At 42.9% G+C, this 17,039-nt stretch overlaps 1 protein-coding gene across 1 annotated transcript in view; it reads left to right on the forward strand.

The window, feature by feature from the left end:
* The first annotated feature begins 16,426 nt into the window (after positions 1-16,426).
* The window catches only part of syne2b (spectrin repeat containing, nuclear envelope 2b), a 268,255-nt gene continuing 267,642 nt past the window's right edge, over positions 16,427-17,039 (forward strand). Inside the window, exon 1 of the mRNA XM_056295430.1 lies at positions 16,427-16,514. Within this exon, the coding sequence (XP_056151405.1) occupies positions 16,427-16,514 (88 nt within the window). The remainder of the gene's footprint in view (positions 16,515-17,039) is intronic.

Here is a 17,039-nt window from a genome sequence, read left to right on the forward strand (position 1 = left end):
AATGGACAAACAACTCGCACATTCTTGTCCTTCAACAGAACATGGCTGGGCATCACGAGGAGGGTCCATCAACTTCCACAGCACAGCTTGACACAGTGAGATTTTCGGTCAATACCATGTTAAATCTGCATGTCGAACTGTAGGATTTAAATGTCGTCCATATGTTTCCCAGTTACCAGCAAAGGAGTTATATAGAGTTCACCTAATGAGGACCATTGCAAAGACAGAAAAGGAAATGGTCTATCTGGATCGCAAGATCAGAAAAACTGACCTTGAAATTCTATTACTGGAACGCCAGTTGAGGTGGGTGCATTGTCACAGGTGAATTATGTTAATGGTTGGAACTGTATTACAAATGCTAACTGTTGCTTTTGTACTTTTAGGGGATAAAGAAGACCAAAACAGGTATGAATTATTTGTCTTTATGTGACTGTTTTAATCAGAAAAGTAACTTCTGGTAATTATGTCCCTTACAGCCCTTCCATCCTGGACATCTGCAGGGTGTATGGGATGGTCATCCTCAGGGTCATTAATTTGTACGGCAGTGTGTTGCTCCCCTCTAATAATTGCAATATTATGGCGAACAACAAAAGACTCTCTCGCGACGTAAAGCATTTCGAATCAATTGTGCCTCAATGTCGATGGGATTACGAATAAACGGACAATCCATGTCTGGTAGCGTGCTTCAGGTAGGAGGAGACAGGTAGAAACTCAGGGTTTCTTAAGAAAACCTGCCAGCGAGCAGGTTATGTTCACAGAGTCTGTTACCATGGTGACTTACTCAGCGTTTCATTTACCTCTCTGTCTGGAACGGATAACTCAGAGTTTCCCTCATCTCAGGGTTAACATACTCTGAGTTTTCACATAACCCGCTTTCTGGAATACCATTGATGGCTATCTCTGCAGTCAGTGCACTATTCTGGTGGCCTCCTATTGAAGAAAGAGCCAGAGATTTCAAGAATTGATCAATTGTTGAGCTATCACCTTTATTAGGCTGGTGTATAAGTCCTTATAGTAGGCCTCAAAGGATTGCTAAATTTCCTTTAGTTTGTGACACATTTTATTATTTCTTGGATTTCTTATTTTGTAAATAGTCATCTCGGTTTGTTTATGTAGTCTCCATGACAGAAGCTTCATAGCCTTAGGACCAGTTTCATAGTATTTCTGTTTGGTGAACCTCTTTTTTTTCTCATTTTCTTCATCATAGATCTTATTTATTTCTTGTTGGATACATTTCAGTTGGGCCAATAGTTGTGGGTCTCTTCGAGAAGTGTTGAGTGTCTGGGTTTTTCATTTTTGACTGCAGTTCTAATAAGTGTCTTTGTTTTTCCTTTTTTCAATGAGCAGTGAAAGCTATACGTTTACCTCTTAGTACTGCCTTCTAAGCATCCCACAGGACAACTGGTGATTCTTTTCCATTATTATTTTGCAAGTACTCTTTCAATTCTTTCTTCATATATTCTATCATTCAACAAACTGGTGTTAAGTCTCCATCGTGTATCCTTCTTTTTATTATCTAGGTGCAGTGCAAAATACACTCCTGGGTGGTATGAGACATCTCTAATGTCTATCTTGCATTCTCTTATCCTGTGTCTATCTGATCAAGATAAAAAAAATAATCTAATCTGGAGTATTCTGTGGCGAGGGGAGTAGTAAGTAAATTGCTTTTCTGTGGGGTGTAGGATCCCTCCTTACATCTATCATGCCAGATTCCTTCAACAGTTTCTGCATGATCAGTGAATTTTGGTTTCCCCTCTTGTGCAAGTTTGTAGAGTCAAGTTTAGGTTGTATTTCAATCTCCCCCATAGGTTAAAGTTCCCTATGACTCTTGGATTGATTAATGGAACTTTCTTCTTTTTTTTTTCATAAATGATCCGGCATGACCTGGTGGCATATAAATGTGTTTAATAAAGTAACTTCTTTGTGGTCTATCTTGCCTTTAACTATAATACAGCGACATTCCTTTTCTTTAATTTGAGCAGTTAGTTGAAACTTCCCCTTGTTAGAGAGTGGTATGGCCATTCCCCTCTTACACACTGATTTGTAGGAGGAATAAAATGTATTAAAAAATCCCTTGTTTTCCCTTTTCATTTTTGTAATAACTTTGCTTGTTTTTACTGGATTATGTAACCCGTTCACATTGAGTATTATTGCTCTATATTCCTGATAGTGCATTTACTTTGTTTATATACTATCTTTGATGGCCCATTGTAACCTGAAATATATTACTCTTGAACTTGGATAAAAACAGCTACAAAATATGAACAAAACAGAACACAATAAATGTAAAACAAATTGACATCCATAACTGGAGAACAAGTGTGCTCCTTAAATCTGAGGGGAAGACTTTGTTTAAATTAAGGGCCCCTCTTTGCAGCAAGTAGTAGGATTGCTCCTAAAACTGCAGCAAATTGCATTCTACTCTACTGTGGCAGTTTTCCTACAGTTCTACTCTCCCAGTTTCATGATATCATTTTATCTTGAGTCAAAAGGTAGTCAATAATTCCATTCAAAAAGAGAGGGAGAAGAGAATAAAATATACATCAGAACATTTCCATATTATCTGGCCACCTGTTGTAGCTGAATTGAGTCAGCCTTGCTCCATCATTGTTGTTGAGATCAGGTCTCCTGGGGGCTGCGGCGGAAAGTGAGCAGCTTCTGTTGGATCTGCTCCGGATAGAATGCTTGCTGATGACTTTTGTCTCCTACTTTCTCCCACACCGTCTTATGTGGTTTTGGAGTTGGGTTGGGTTCTTTATCCTGGACAATGGGAAACCGTTTCTTCCACAGGTCATCCACAGCCTCTCTTATGTCATTGTAGATCCGCTATCCAGAAACACCTTAAGCTTGGAGAGCGGTGGGGTCTGAAACCGCACACCTCTTCTTATTTCGGCATACTCTCTTCTTTTCCTCACTATTTCTGTTGGGTATTCGTGGTCAGAGTCGACTTGTCTTTGCAACAAACCACACAAACTTTTCCCACACAGCAAACAGAACCTCATCTTAGCTCTGACTTCAGAAATTTGGCCACAAATTCCATCGTGTTATTATTATCTTACTCACCTTCGGGGATTCTGTAAAGGCGGATGTTATTTCACCGAGATTGTGATTTCAAGACTGTCACTTTTGTTTGCATGGATTCCTGTGCCTGTTTTATTTGTCGGAGCACCTCTTCAAGTTTGAGAGGTCGCACTCCTCTATTTTGACAATATGCTGCTCCACTTCCCTGACTCTAGTTGTTTTGATATTTAAGTCTTCCCTGACATCTCCCAGGGCCTGGTTAATCTCATCTCTGAATTCAGTCAACTCCTTCTTCACGTCCTCTCTGTGTATAATGAAAATAACTAAACTCACTCTTTACATCAGAACGGATTGCCTTAATTTGTGTATAATAGTGTAATGTGCATGGATAAGTAGATACGTTGGTCCTTGACTAACGGGTCAGACCCTTTAGTCGACTGGTTAACGTTGTCGCTTGCGGTGTGGGAGCCACAGGTTCCTGTCCCGGCAGTGGCGACAGTTCCCGGACTGCCTCCCAAATTCGCTACAATAGCTTCGGTGTGCTCAGGTTCATCCGGGCTAGGTGAGTTGGCATTGGCTGATTTCTCTTTTTTTCTGATCTTGTGGTCACTGTCACTCCACCTTTGGCTCTTCTGAGCTTTCTCCTTCCATATTTCAACAGCAGTCCTGTCGTGTTAAATCAGTTGAATCTAGAGAACCAATCTGAGAGTTTGGGAGAGTGTTCTGTCAGCCTGCCATTCTTTACAGGGCACCAACCGAGTCTTATTTGGTTTAAGACTGTTGTCAAGAGGTGTAAGTATGAGTCTCTCTTTTGAGAATTTGAACTCTGATGGACCGAGAAGCGTTGCCCTGCAGTGCTGGAGAGCCCCCGCAGTTCTAGACCAACAACAGTTTTAGACACACGCATGCACATCGACAGATGAAAACGCCGGTACAACGAATGGAAAGATAGCCTTAATTTGAAATGCAGCGCTCTAAAAGTATATTTTAAGGGAGAGGTTGGCAAGATGACGGACCGGGTGCAGCCAAAGTTTTGAGCTCTGTCTGTTTGTCCCAATTTTATACGAACTTAACCATCCAACCCTTACCATTTGGACTTTTTGAACTGTTTTAATGCCCTCTTGTATTAAAATGATAAAATACTGAAAAATAATTGTACCATGACGACAAAGAAACCCCCTTTCTCAACCTGCTGTAATGAGGCTGCCACCTCCCACGGCCATGACTACGCCGCTAAAATGGAAATCCCCAGCTAGAGCTCAGCAAAACAATGAAATGGCATATTATGTTCTTTAAAAATTGACTCTAAGGGCAGCATATACAATGAGAGAATGGGGCCCAAAATGGAGCCTTGAGGGACCCCACAGTTAAGTGGGGCCGCAGCTGAAAAGAGTTGGTCTATATGGAGAGAAAAGCTCCTATTTGACATATAAGACTTGAACCATTCTAGGGCAGTACCTTTAATGCCTACACACAGCTCAAGACATGATAAAAGAATATTATGGTCAACCATGTTGAAGGCAGTAGTCAGGTCCAAAAGCACAAGAACAGCAGAGTTCCCAGAGTCCACAGTTAAAAGAAGATCGTTGAAAACTTTTAAAAGGGCTATTTCAGTGCTGTGACGTGATTTGAAACCAGACTGGAACTTTTCAGAAATGCCATTAATTTCTCAGTGCGTTTGTACATAAATTACTTTCTCTAAGACTTTTGAAAGAAAAGGCAGCTTAGAAATTGGCCTAAAGTTAGAAAGAACAGAGGGATCAAGATTGCTCTTTTTGATGAGGGGCTGTACTACAGCATGTTTGAAAGCAGCTGGAATACAACCTGAGAGAAGAGAGGTGTTTATCAAATTTACAATGCAAGACCCAACAGTGGTAAAAACATCCTTTAACAGTCTGGGTGGAATACTGTCTAAGGCAGTGGTTCTCAACCTTTTTGGGGTCCTGGACCCCCTGCGTATTTTTGATCTACCCTGAGGACCCCTCCACCTGATCTTGGGGGAGGGAGGTTGCAATTTGATAGAAACAGTAGAAACTGCATTTTAAATTGCATTATAGCATTTATTCACTCTTTGGGGCAAAAATAAGAGCTTTCAGTTGTAACTTAGATATAGTTAACAAAACAGAATTCGTATGCAGTAACTTTCAGATATATGTAACAACAGAATTTTTATGCAGTAACTTTTAACAATGCAAACGGGAGCGAGATCTCTTATTAAAATACAATAAATTACAATTGTCAAACAGATGTGATTAGAGAAAAAAGTCCTGTTACTCTTTATAGTTTAGGTAGATAAAGGTCTCAGTCACATTTGAGTAAAATAATCCTATTTCTATAAATGTCATAGGATCTTTTTTTAAAGATATTTTATTTTCACGGACCCCTTGCAATTACACCACTGACCACTAGGGGTCCGCGGACCCCCGGTTGAGAAACACTGGTCTAAGGGGCAATGTGAAGGCCTCAAATGCTTAACTATCTCAGATATAAAGGAGACAGACACGGGCTCCAACTGCTCTAAGACAGCTGGGCACATAGAATAAACAGCAGGCTCTGAGGCCGAAGAAGATGGTGAGGCCCTAATAGCAGAGGTTTTATCTGTAAAAACTTTAAGAAATTCTTTACAGAGCGTGGGTGTTGGCACAATGCAAGAAGAATCACACGGGTTTATAAAAGAGTTAATAGTATTAAAAAGAACCTGAGGCCTATGACAATTGTTGGACACAAGGTTTGATAGAAACTGTGTTTTTGCAGATTTAATGGCTCTCTGGTACTCTGATAAGCAGTCTCTTAGAATTCCTAAGGAGACACGAAGTTTGTCTTTCTTCCACTTTCTCTCAGCGCGTCTAAGAGCATGGGTGGTGTCATTGAGCCATGGCTCTGTCACTGGTTTAGGGCATTTGGTTGCAGCAGGGGCAATCAAGTCCAGTATGTCAGTGCAGGTAGAGTTAAAAAGAGTGGTAATGTCATCACCACTGAGATTAGAAGAGTCATCCAGGGTGTGACACATAGAGTCTTTAAAAGCAACAGAAACCTGAGACGCCATCAAAGGGTTAATCGTGCGCAGGCAGCATGCCTGAGAACAAGGCAACGTCACAGCAAATAACACAGGCAAATGGTCCGATATACGTGTATCACATAATATAGACTAGAAAAGTGGGCTATTATTTAATAATGTTGGCAGCCTTGATAGAGTTTAGCAGTCTCCAAAAGCTGGTGGATAAGTGTTATGTCTAGAGCGCTGGGGGTTCTCCGTGCATGCGTATGTCTAAACCTGATGGCACATCCAAGTCTAAAATGGTGGCTGATGCGTACGCCTACGTCTAAAACTGCTGTTGGACTGGAACTGCGGGGGCTCTCCGGCTCTGCAGGTCGATGATATTGGATGGACCGTCCAAGTGTATCGAACTGTCTTTTGCCCAAAGCCTGCTGGGATAAGCTCCAGCCCCCCATGACAGTGAACGCGATTAATTGGGTAAAGGAAATGAAAACAAATCCAATAATGAATATATCAGGGTACATGTTGGAATACCCAAACATGTTTATGGTAGAAAAACACCTGCACTGTGTTTAAAGGTGCAACATAATTTTACACATTCAAGAATGATCATCTTTAATATTTGTATGTAATATTTACGATGAATAGTTTATAAAAGTAGGTTACTAAGTATTCTAATTGCCTTTCAAATTCAAGTTAAAAATTAAATTACTGATCAGAACTGTATGTAATCAATAATAATATAATTAATGATATAGTTATTTATATTAGTAATAACAGACTACATGTTAATGGTGGGGAAAAAAAGATGTAAGTCTTGCTGTTAGGCCCAAAATAAAAGATTGCTTCCTTCAAGCCCCTTACCACTAACTTTCCTGATGAACATGTTTACTGGCCCCCAGCAGAAAAAAACTGGTTGTACTGGGCAGCTTCCCAGGTGTTAAACAGGGCAATGGTTCATACACGTTACATACATACTATTGCTGTTTAAATAAAGGTTAAATAAAACACGAGAAATCATCAGTGGAGAAATTACTAAAAACCTGCCTGGCCCCATGGCTATTGACAGCGTTAGACGGAGGCGTGTGTGAGCATGATAATGTTACAGTGACCCCTAGTGCTTGTTTCTAGTATTAGCACTTTGCGGAGTGGCCAAGTTGACAATCTGTCAACTGAGTTGTAAAATAAAATACTGGGAAAGATTTATAGTTCACTTTGTGTAGTTCACATGTGTAGTGTATTGGGTGTTTTAAACTAATTCTCTGTGTGTTTGTCACTTTCAAATGAACCAATAAGTTGATTCAAGTCACAAGAGCATCGGATGAGTTTCATTGTGGACCACAATCTCGCCATTGTCTTCCACATTAATTAGACTCACAGTCCCTCCTAATAAGTTGTTAAATTTATGAACCGTGGCATTGACCCCCACATTTATAAAAAAAATACAAAATTAAGTCTCGTATGTGATAAACTAATGAAAGTAAAGTAGACGGCCCTGTCAGAATGTCAGTGCTCCACCTAGATTCTCTTCTGACATCTGTCATTCTTGTTTCTGCATACGCTGCAGGTGTAAAGGTCTTCCAGGACACTTTGGATAGAGCTCTCACAAGGCCCCCTAAACCACTGAGCCAGCCTGTGTGAACTTTGACCTCTTCCATGGTATGGTTGCGGTGCTAGATCTGTAGCTGTCAGCTCACTGCTGTAGAGGTCGGTCCACATTCAAGGCAAGAAACCTTTATTCCCACTGCATACAAACAACACTGTTTCAAAATAATTTAAAAAAAAAATGAATTCACTCATCCATAGGCCAAAATGTATATTTTTAAGTTGTGCCACAGCGGTTAAAACGACCATAGTTTTAGTTTGCAAAAGCCACGATGCCAATATGATTAAATATGATCAAAACCCAAGTGCATTCAGCGAAATAACTGTCCTTTGACAAATATATGTGATAAATGTAAAATCACTTCTAATTTGTCAAGTTATACTATTGCACACACTATTGAATACACACTGCACACTATTGCATGTGATAGTAGGGGCATCAGAAATACTGATAGTGGTGCAGGGTGTTGCTATCTTTAATAGGATGACTGTGCTGTTACTATAATAAAAAAAGAAGGTGAAAATTTGGTGAGTAATAAATGTAGTGAGCGGGCCCCTAACTCAGGTGGCAGTAAATAGTAAAACTAGGGAGGGGATGCATGTTGAAGCCTTAGTGGCGACTATATTTAGCCGTCCTGGCATAGCTCTTGCTTCTCTCGTATCAGTCCGGCCTGTAGCCTCGGGAGGAGTGGCTGTCCTCCGGAGGGGGATGCACCGACGCCTCCGGCTAAATCTAACTTACTACACTGCCATATCCACCACAGCAGAGCAATATCTGTTATACCTGATTGGAGTTTAGGATAACCCGGATTTGCATCTGCCTTGCATCCAGCATCTCCTCCACATCAGGCGCTGTTGACAGTCTTGGCATGTAAGTGTATGAACAGCTTTGCATCAGCAGTTATTTAGATTTGCTTCAGAAAGCTGACCTTGACATCACTCTTTTACATCTTGGCTGCATTTGTCAGTTTCTCAGTGGTGAGTCTTACGGAATGGCACGTATAACATCTATAATTGGTAACATCCAGTATTTTCAGATGGTCCTGGCCTTTTAGGTTTTGATACCGTGTTTTTTTTTTCTTTTTTTCTTTTTTTAACCACCTGTCTGAAGTTACTGAGGGGTGTGTTGTCACATTTTGACTCCCCTAAATAATATGCTTTCTAAGCCTATCCGTGGTGTTTTCATTACTTCTAGATTATATATATATGGGTTTTCTTTTCCTCTCTCACTATTTTTAGATCATTAACAGTTTCACAAACAAAGTAACAGACTGAAAGCTACTGGATACTTGTTCTTTCCGTGCAAATTAGCAAACAAATTGTTGATAGTAATAAAAAACAGTTAAAATCAGAAACACAATCTACGTGCTGCTATTTTTCATGTCCTTACGTTAAATGGAAACGTAATAATGTCCGCGTTAAATTAACGCATGCGCGTTGCCGCGGCGCCACAGATTTTCTGGGATCCGTATTCTTTTGAGGGTACAGAATGTGGCAGAACAGGGACGGACGCTCGTCGTTGATGTATTGAGAGAGCGCTGGTGTTCGTCAAGGACTTTTTTTATGGCAGATGTGAAACTCTCAGCTCAGCTCCGGTCGTAGAAACGTGTTCGCTGGTGTGCTATTTTGGGCAGTGACAGGTTCCAAACGTCAACTCGTCCCATGTGCGCGTGAGCGTCGCGGTCACATACCAAAGAGTCGTACTCTCGAGTGTGCGAGAAGGACACCAAGACCAGATACGAGAGTCTAGATGGACGCGGCGGGGGGGCTTTTCGCTGTTGAGACACCCTGCCATAGTCTATAAACTTCAGGGTCGATATTGTGTCTCCGCCGTTTGACCCGCTGTGCTTTACGCGAGTCTCTGTCTCGCTCCGCAGCGTGGCTGTCACGGCACATCACGAACGAGGCCACGGAGAACGTTCAAGACGATTACGTCGATCTTGTTGAAGCTTTATGCAAAAGGTCATGGGACTTGTGCATTAACAGACCTCGTGTAGGTAGTTGATGCATTTATTTATCCACCCCCTCCCCCCCACTCCGACTGCAAAACAAAAGGTTGACCGCACCTTTGCAGTTTTAGCCCCAAGCCTCTGCAATAATCTTCCCCAATCCATTAGATCTGCTGAATCTTTGGGACTGTTTTAAGCGGCTTCTAAAAACCCCATCTTTTCAGCCAAGCCTTTTCATAGATCCCCGTCCCTGCCTTCTGCTTTGGTTCGTTTTTAGCTGGGTCTGTTACTCCCTGGGCCAAGTTTTGTATTCATTTTATGTATTTACTCGTATTCTTCTGCACTGAGTGTAAAGCAGCTTATAAACGTGTTTTTAAAAGTGCTATATACATCAAAATGTACTCACTTATGCAGTTTTGAACATAAAAAAAATAAAGATTTCTTTGGGGAAATGACTGTTTCCCATCCTTATGAAAGCCATTTTATATCTGTGATTGTGTGAATGCTTAGGCTGTACACTAAAACGTCTTAGCATAGAGTTTTCCTTGATTTTTGATTCAGGAACAGACTTGCACACACAGGCAACGTAAAAAAGACGCCTGAGCAGATTTCATTTAAAGAGCCGAGCTTTTGGTCAATGAGACCTTTATTAGAAAATAATACGATTTTAGGGTTGCCATATTATCTATTCATTGATGCATTTGTGTACAACCACTTAGTGTTATTACAGACAAGCCAATCTCTGAGAAGAAGGCCAGCAAACACAATGTTCTGTTGGATCTGACCCAAGTTGCATTAAGGTTTGATTCATCGGCAGTCACTCGGGGTCGAGTATGACCGTCCTCCCTCCAGGTCTTCAGGTGGGTGTAGAGGCCGATCCTGGAGCTGCATAATTGGAGGACGTCTGTGTGTGACAGCTTTTTACGTGGCGTGGTTGATGCGCCTGCAGCCACCACACGGTCCTTGGCAGGGGGTGGCCAGAGTCCAATGGCATGGAGACCCAAGACAATTGGGGACCACCCTCTGTTGCAGCCTTCATCCGCCTTCACTGCCGTTGTGACCTGGAGACATCTTCAACCAGTTCCACCTTTGAGGTCTTTGTTGGATCGCGCTTCGTCTGGAACTTCCTCCTTGACCTGTCCGCTTTGGGTGACCCTACCAGGAGCCAAACTCCGGACGGCATAGCTCTTGGGGTCACTGGTACAAGCAAGCTTCTCCACCACGGCAAGGTGGCGATCCACGAGGAGTTTGATTATGACCTCATTAAAATAAATTAATGACAGTTTTTCATACCAGTTGAGTGAAATCCAGAGATGCACCTGAGCTCGCTGCTCTGTAGGTAAAAAAAAAAAAACCGAGTGCTCTTTGTTGCTACTGTAGGAATCAAACCCCTGACATTGGCAGCAGTATTTAGTGCCCTTCTCAACCTATTGAAATGCACAGGGAGAAAAACCTCTTGCAACCCCCCTGGCAAGCATCAGGTCCATATGGACAAGAGACTTCAAGTGGACTGATCTTGTGCCAAGGAGCATCATGTGACAAAGTGTGCTGGATTAGAAATGTATATCACAGCATGCAGAGCACAGTGGAATAGTTTGGTTGAGGGGCAGCAAACTAGTGAACTGATGGCATTGTTCCAAGTCAGGCTTTTGTCTGGTCCCTCATCGTAAGTTGCCAAAGGTGCAAAAATCTACACTGCATTTTATGAAGTGTATTGCTGAAGGTCATTACCCTGACAGGACCTGAATGTGCTATGTCATCAAGCAGAATTGTAAATCACAATGGTGGCAGTGGTGGATGGAGTTAGCACGATTGCCACACAGTGCACGCCATGCAAGCGTCAGTTATTGTCATGTTTTATAACCTTGCTGTTATAAGATTTATGACTTGTTTACAGCACTGCTGTTTTGTGTCTCGACTACACTTCCTCCCTGGATCAATGTCCTAAAACTGTGATTGGACTGGCCACTTTTTGGAAGGGGCCCGCTTATTTCAAATAGCACTCAATTAGAGGGAGGTTAGACCCTATCTCCCCAAAGAGTTCACTGGTAATAACTTGCAATAGGACTCTGGTTCCTTAGGCTAGGACCTGAGAAATAATAGTCCTAAACTGCTCTCTGTCCTGTGGTATTTATGTGACGATGAAACAAGGGATGACTTCTCCCACGTTCTATTGTCCCATCGGCCTGGGTGTGTCTGTTAAAACTTAACTGGGCAGGTTCGACTGCACTGCCACTATTGATTTACCATCTTGGTGCAGACAAAGGAAACAAAAATCATTTATTGAAAATCATTTAGCAAGTGGAATGTGGAATCTATTTAGACTCGCTGCCTTCTGAGCGATGGGAGGGAGACGAGAGAGACAGCTGATGAGGATTACAGGTCTGTCTGGGCAACAATAATCTCATAAACGGAGAAGTGGGCCTGTGACTGGATGGTTGCTTGTTTGGGGCCTAAATGCCTCTTCTCGTAACATCTTATGTGCCCTTCAGCAAGGTGCTGACACCTAAACCGCTGCATTGTCGCTGTTTAATGGTGGAGGTTCTCAAATGTTTACAGGTCAAAGACCCACATATCAACATACATGAGGTTACAGATCTCCATTTCATAAGGTTTGTCTCCTGAACACCCCTCATAGGAAGATTTATTTCTGATGTTGATGTAGTTTTGACTTGTATAACCTTCTACAGTGTAAATATTGAGCTAATAACAGTGAAAGGACAAACATTATGATTAGATTATCCAATCTTATATATCTTCAAATTGGTATTACTTTTAAGTGAATCAAAATAAAGTAAAATAAAAATGGAACCCCTGTAAGCCCCCCCAGAGGTCTATGGACCTCACTTGATAGTATGGTTCTACCAAGCAATTAAATTCAAGCCTACCTGGTGGCATTCGTAGAAACTCACTTTAAAGTTTTATTGATAAAATTGTTCTTAGTGTGGAACTTGATGTTGAAATGATCATACGGGGGGCAAATCTCTCTCTCTTTTTTTTTTTGCTTGGCATTCATACAATGCCTTCTAGCAAATGCAACCGTACTAAGGTATTTAACAGGTGTATGCTGCCACGCGGACATGACGAAAAGCCGAAACTTGATCACGTTTCCACAAAGAAGTTCATTTGTGATTTATGAATGGTTGTTGCACAGATTTATGTTACTTGAAAATCCCCATTCAGTTTTATGAGTAATGTGTATGCCCAGAAAACCATATCATTCTAGAGATCTTCTCTTGGATCGCCACCTTGCTGTGGTGGAGAAGCTTGTGTGTGCCAATGATCCCATGAGATATGTCGTCTGGAGCTTGGCTCCTGATAGGGCCACCCAAGGCAGACAGGTCAAGAGGAAGGTTCCAGATGACGCGCGATCCAACAAAGACCTCAACAGTGGAACTGGTGGAAGATGTCTCCAGGTCATAACGGCAGTGAAGGTGGATGAAGGCTGCAACAGAGGGTGGTCCCCAATCATCTTGGTTCTCCATGCCATTGGACTCTGGCCACCCCCTGCCAAGGACCGTGTGGTGGCTGCAGGCACATCAGCCACTCCACATAAAAAGCTGTCGCGTGTAGGTGTCCTCCCATTATGCGACTCCACGATCAGCCTCTACACCCACCTGAAGACCCAGAGGGACCCAGAGGGAGGACGGTCATACTCGACCCCAAGTGACTGCCAATGATGCGTCAGAGATGTTTGAGAAATATCAATAAAGTTCAGGGACATTTTTCAAGATGATATATTTCCTAATGGGATTCTGGTGTACAGCCCTAGAGCTGCTCACCTGGGTGTCTTTCAGACATAGAATAGCTTGTGAATGCTATCAGCACCCTCAGGCCAACACAGTGAACCAGAATCTATGCCACTGGTCTGGTTGGATGAGGCTTTACGCTGCACTACCAGAGCTGGTTTTATGGCCCTGCTACGTGCCTCTTTCTACCACTCCTCTTTCCATAGCAACACACTGTGTGTTTTGTTAGATGCCCTCTGCATCGTATCTACAATTAGAGCTGCCCTGAGTGACTTTGACAGTCTGTCACGGGCTTTGCTGTCATTCCTGGCGACAGGACTTCCTCTCTCTCTCTCTCTCGTTCTCTTTCTCTCTATCCATCTATCTGTCTATTGTTTATGCTTCTATTTCCTTTAGTTCTCTTCCTTTCCCTCCTCTTTCTTTTCCTCTAACACTTAATCCCTTTCATGTGTTCTTTTCTTCTCCTTCACTCTGACTTTTGTCCCCTGCTTGCTCTCTTCCTCTCTAGCGCCTTCCCCCCTTCCGTCCTTCCTTTGCCCTCTCCCTTTCTAGCTGTCTTTCTGTTGCTTACTTTTCTGTCTCCCACTTTCTCCTCTCCTCCCCCTTTTTCTTTGCATCCTATTCTTAGCCCCTCTCTCGTTCATTTTCACTCTTTCGCCCTCACTCTTTCTCCGTCTTTCACTTTGCTTCTCTCTTTACTCCCCCTTTCTCCTCCCTTCTTTTCTCCTTTTTCTTTTTTTCTGTCGCCTTCTTTGGTCCTACGCTTTCTCACCAGTTACTTCCGAGGCTGCATTCTCTCTCTCTCTCTCTCCTCTCTCTCTCTCTCTCTCTCTCTCTCTCTCTCTCTCTCTCTCTCTCTCTCTCTCTCTCTCTCTCTCTCTCTCTCTCGCCCTCTCTTTCTTGCTGCAGCTGACATGAGGCCCGAGGATATCTTGGATGCCAATCTATAGTGAGTTAAGTGGCGACACTGCCCATACTCCACAGGCTCACATGCTTCGCAGGGCAGCACTACTGCCACCAGTGCTTCTGCCCACATGCCCACCTCAGCACAGGAAGACGAGGCTTACGGCTCTTCGTCATGTTTTCAGACACCACCCATTGCACCACTGCCCTCTGTGCTCCTTCTGTTTCAAGGTTGACTGACTGTGCAGGCCAGACCCGGGTGACGTGATAGGCCTATTCTGATTCCCTTTTTACCATTTGCTGTAGCCCACGTAGTCTCAGTTGCGCAGATAGCATCAAATCTTGACGCAAAGGGTAGTGTTTGTTTCGACTTGCTTGTTGTGCTAGACGGGTGGGTGATACACAAAGGAAGTTTAAAACGAAGCCAGAACAGCCTACACAAGCTGATTTTGTCTAGTGCTGTTTTGCTTGCAACTTTCCTTATGCTCAATGAACTGCTGATTCGAATCCCACCTATCAGGTACTCCAAGCTGGAGAAAACAAACAATAAAAGGGATATTCCTACCTCTTGTCAACCCTGTCCGACACATGCAAAGGCTAATTTTACTTTGTCTCGTTTTATTTTGGCCACATTCACCTGTTTCTATTCCAAAGCTGTCCATCATGTTTGTGATCAACAAAGAAAACCGAGGCAGTCAAATCAAGCGCTCCCTTTCCCACCACCAGCATAAACCTTTGGGCAGGTGGGGTAATAACGACTTTTAAATGTCATGCATTTTTTTCAGTTCACTAATTCATAGTCTCTCCTTGAGAGAACAAGACTAAACACAGAACCCAGCCCCCGCCAACCTGGACACATGTTACTGCACCCCGGCAGGATCCTGTGTTTGTGTTATGATAGTGTCCATATCATGGGCCTACAAGATGCTAAACTCTCCCTGGACTTGCTTTGGCCAGTTTGTTAACATTCATCACAGTAGAAGTTATTGCTATATCTTTTTTCCCCCTTCCCTTAGTGAGTGTGTTAGAGTTTTCTTGTCTCTTATGCTGCAGTGTGCATTTCTGTGCACGTCCACTGGTGCTCTGTTGAGACTAATCTGTTTTGTCAGAAGTGCTTTGTGCAGTTGTCGTGTCCACACACGAGCTTGGAATAGGTTGTTTATTGAGCGTGCACCACATGTGAGGTATCACAATGGGCTCAGTGACTCGCGTCGAACATTTTTCCCCATTTGTTAAAAGCCTGTTCGGATATGTGTGGAGTTCTCTGACTCTTAGCGGTTAAATACAAGGTGGTTTATAGTCGAGGTTGTTGCTAGTATCCTAGCCTGGTTATCTTTTTTCCCCCTGGTTGTACTTGAGCAATTACCCCACTCTTCCGAGCCGTCCCGGTCACTGCTCCACCCCCTCTGCCCATCCGGGGAGGGCTGCAGACTACCACATGCCTCCTCTGATACATGTGGAGTCGCTTCTTTTCACCTGACAGTGAGGAGTTTCCCCGGGGGGACGATCACGCTGTTCCCCCCAGTTCCCCCTCCCTCCCGAACAGGTGTCCCGACCGACCAGAGGAGGCGCTAGTGCCGTGACTAGAACACATACCCACATCCGGCTTCCCACCCGCAGACATGGCCAATTGCGTCTGTAGGGATGCCCGACCAAGCTGGAGGTAACACAGGGATTCGAACCGGCGATCCCCGTGTTGGTAGGCAACAGAATGGGTACTGCTATGCTACCCGGATGCCCCAAATACAAGGTGGTTTATAGCCCTGGTTCTTGCTGCTTGGTAGTATCCTAGCCTGGTTATCTTTGTTTGTTTATGTGCTGTGTACAAGTAGGTTGAATGTGACTGATTGAAAGGCAAGGCTTGTGTATGCCATGTGACATCTTGCCATTAGACCATGTGTCAGGATCTTCTGTTAGCATGTCTGTACGCTGTCAATGTGTATTTTTAAACCATGCCACCATGGGAAATTGTTGTGCATTTACTGTAATATAATAATTATAACTCCTAATAACATACTTAATTGGCGTGACACCCTCCAGTGAGGATCAGACCCTTCACCCCGGCGGTGCGAGTGCTGTCCTCTACCAATCAGTTATATGCAGGGTCACGGTGATGTTGTGTTGGTTGTAATGTCTGTCTTTTTCTCTGTGTTGTCCGGAGCAGAGAGGCCATGTTGCTGGCAGTCTGTGGATAAGAAAGCATGGCGTCGGAGCACTACTCCGGGGATGTTCCAGTGGAGAGGGGGTACATCCCCCTGGACATAGACAATGTCCACATGCTCCTGCAAGGTCAGTCTCCACTTCCTGCCCCCGGATGAACGGAGGAATGAATCTGTCAATCACCTGACGAAATTTAAAAAATTGCCGATAAAAGTCTTCAGACGTGACTGCTAAACTGACCTGTGGCATTGGCCAGCTCATTTTTTTTTTATTTCGATTTTTTAAAATTTTATTTAATAATTTCAATTTAATCTTAGTTAATTTAAAACTTGTAATTAATTAATGTAAAATAATTTTACTTTTTTAATTACTTAATTAAAATAATTTTGGTTTAATTGATTTTTTATTTTAATATAATTTGATTTTAATCTATTACTTACATCACTACTGGGGCTCGAGCTGTTGACATGGTGTGCACAGTTGACTATATGACTACTATTCACTGTCTGTAGATGGACGCATGAATATGTATCTGCTACGTGCCGGCTCTGTGGTAAGTGGCCGTGCTAAATGAGGTAAACTAATGAAAGGGAAACATAAATGAAAGACTTTAAGCCTTTTATCCACACTCGAGGAGCTCGGGCACTTGGTGTG

This window comes from Lampris incognitus, chromosome 16 (genome assembly GCF_029633865.1).
Source record: "Lampris incognitus isolate fLamInc1 chromosome 16, fLamInc1.hap2, whole genome shotgun sequence".
Taxonomy (NCBI): Eukaryota; Metazoa; Chordata; class Actinopteri; order Lampriformes; family Lampridae; genus Lampris; species Lampris incognitus.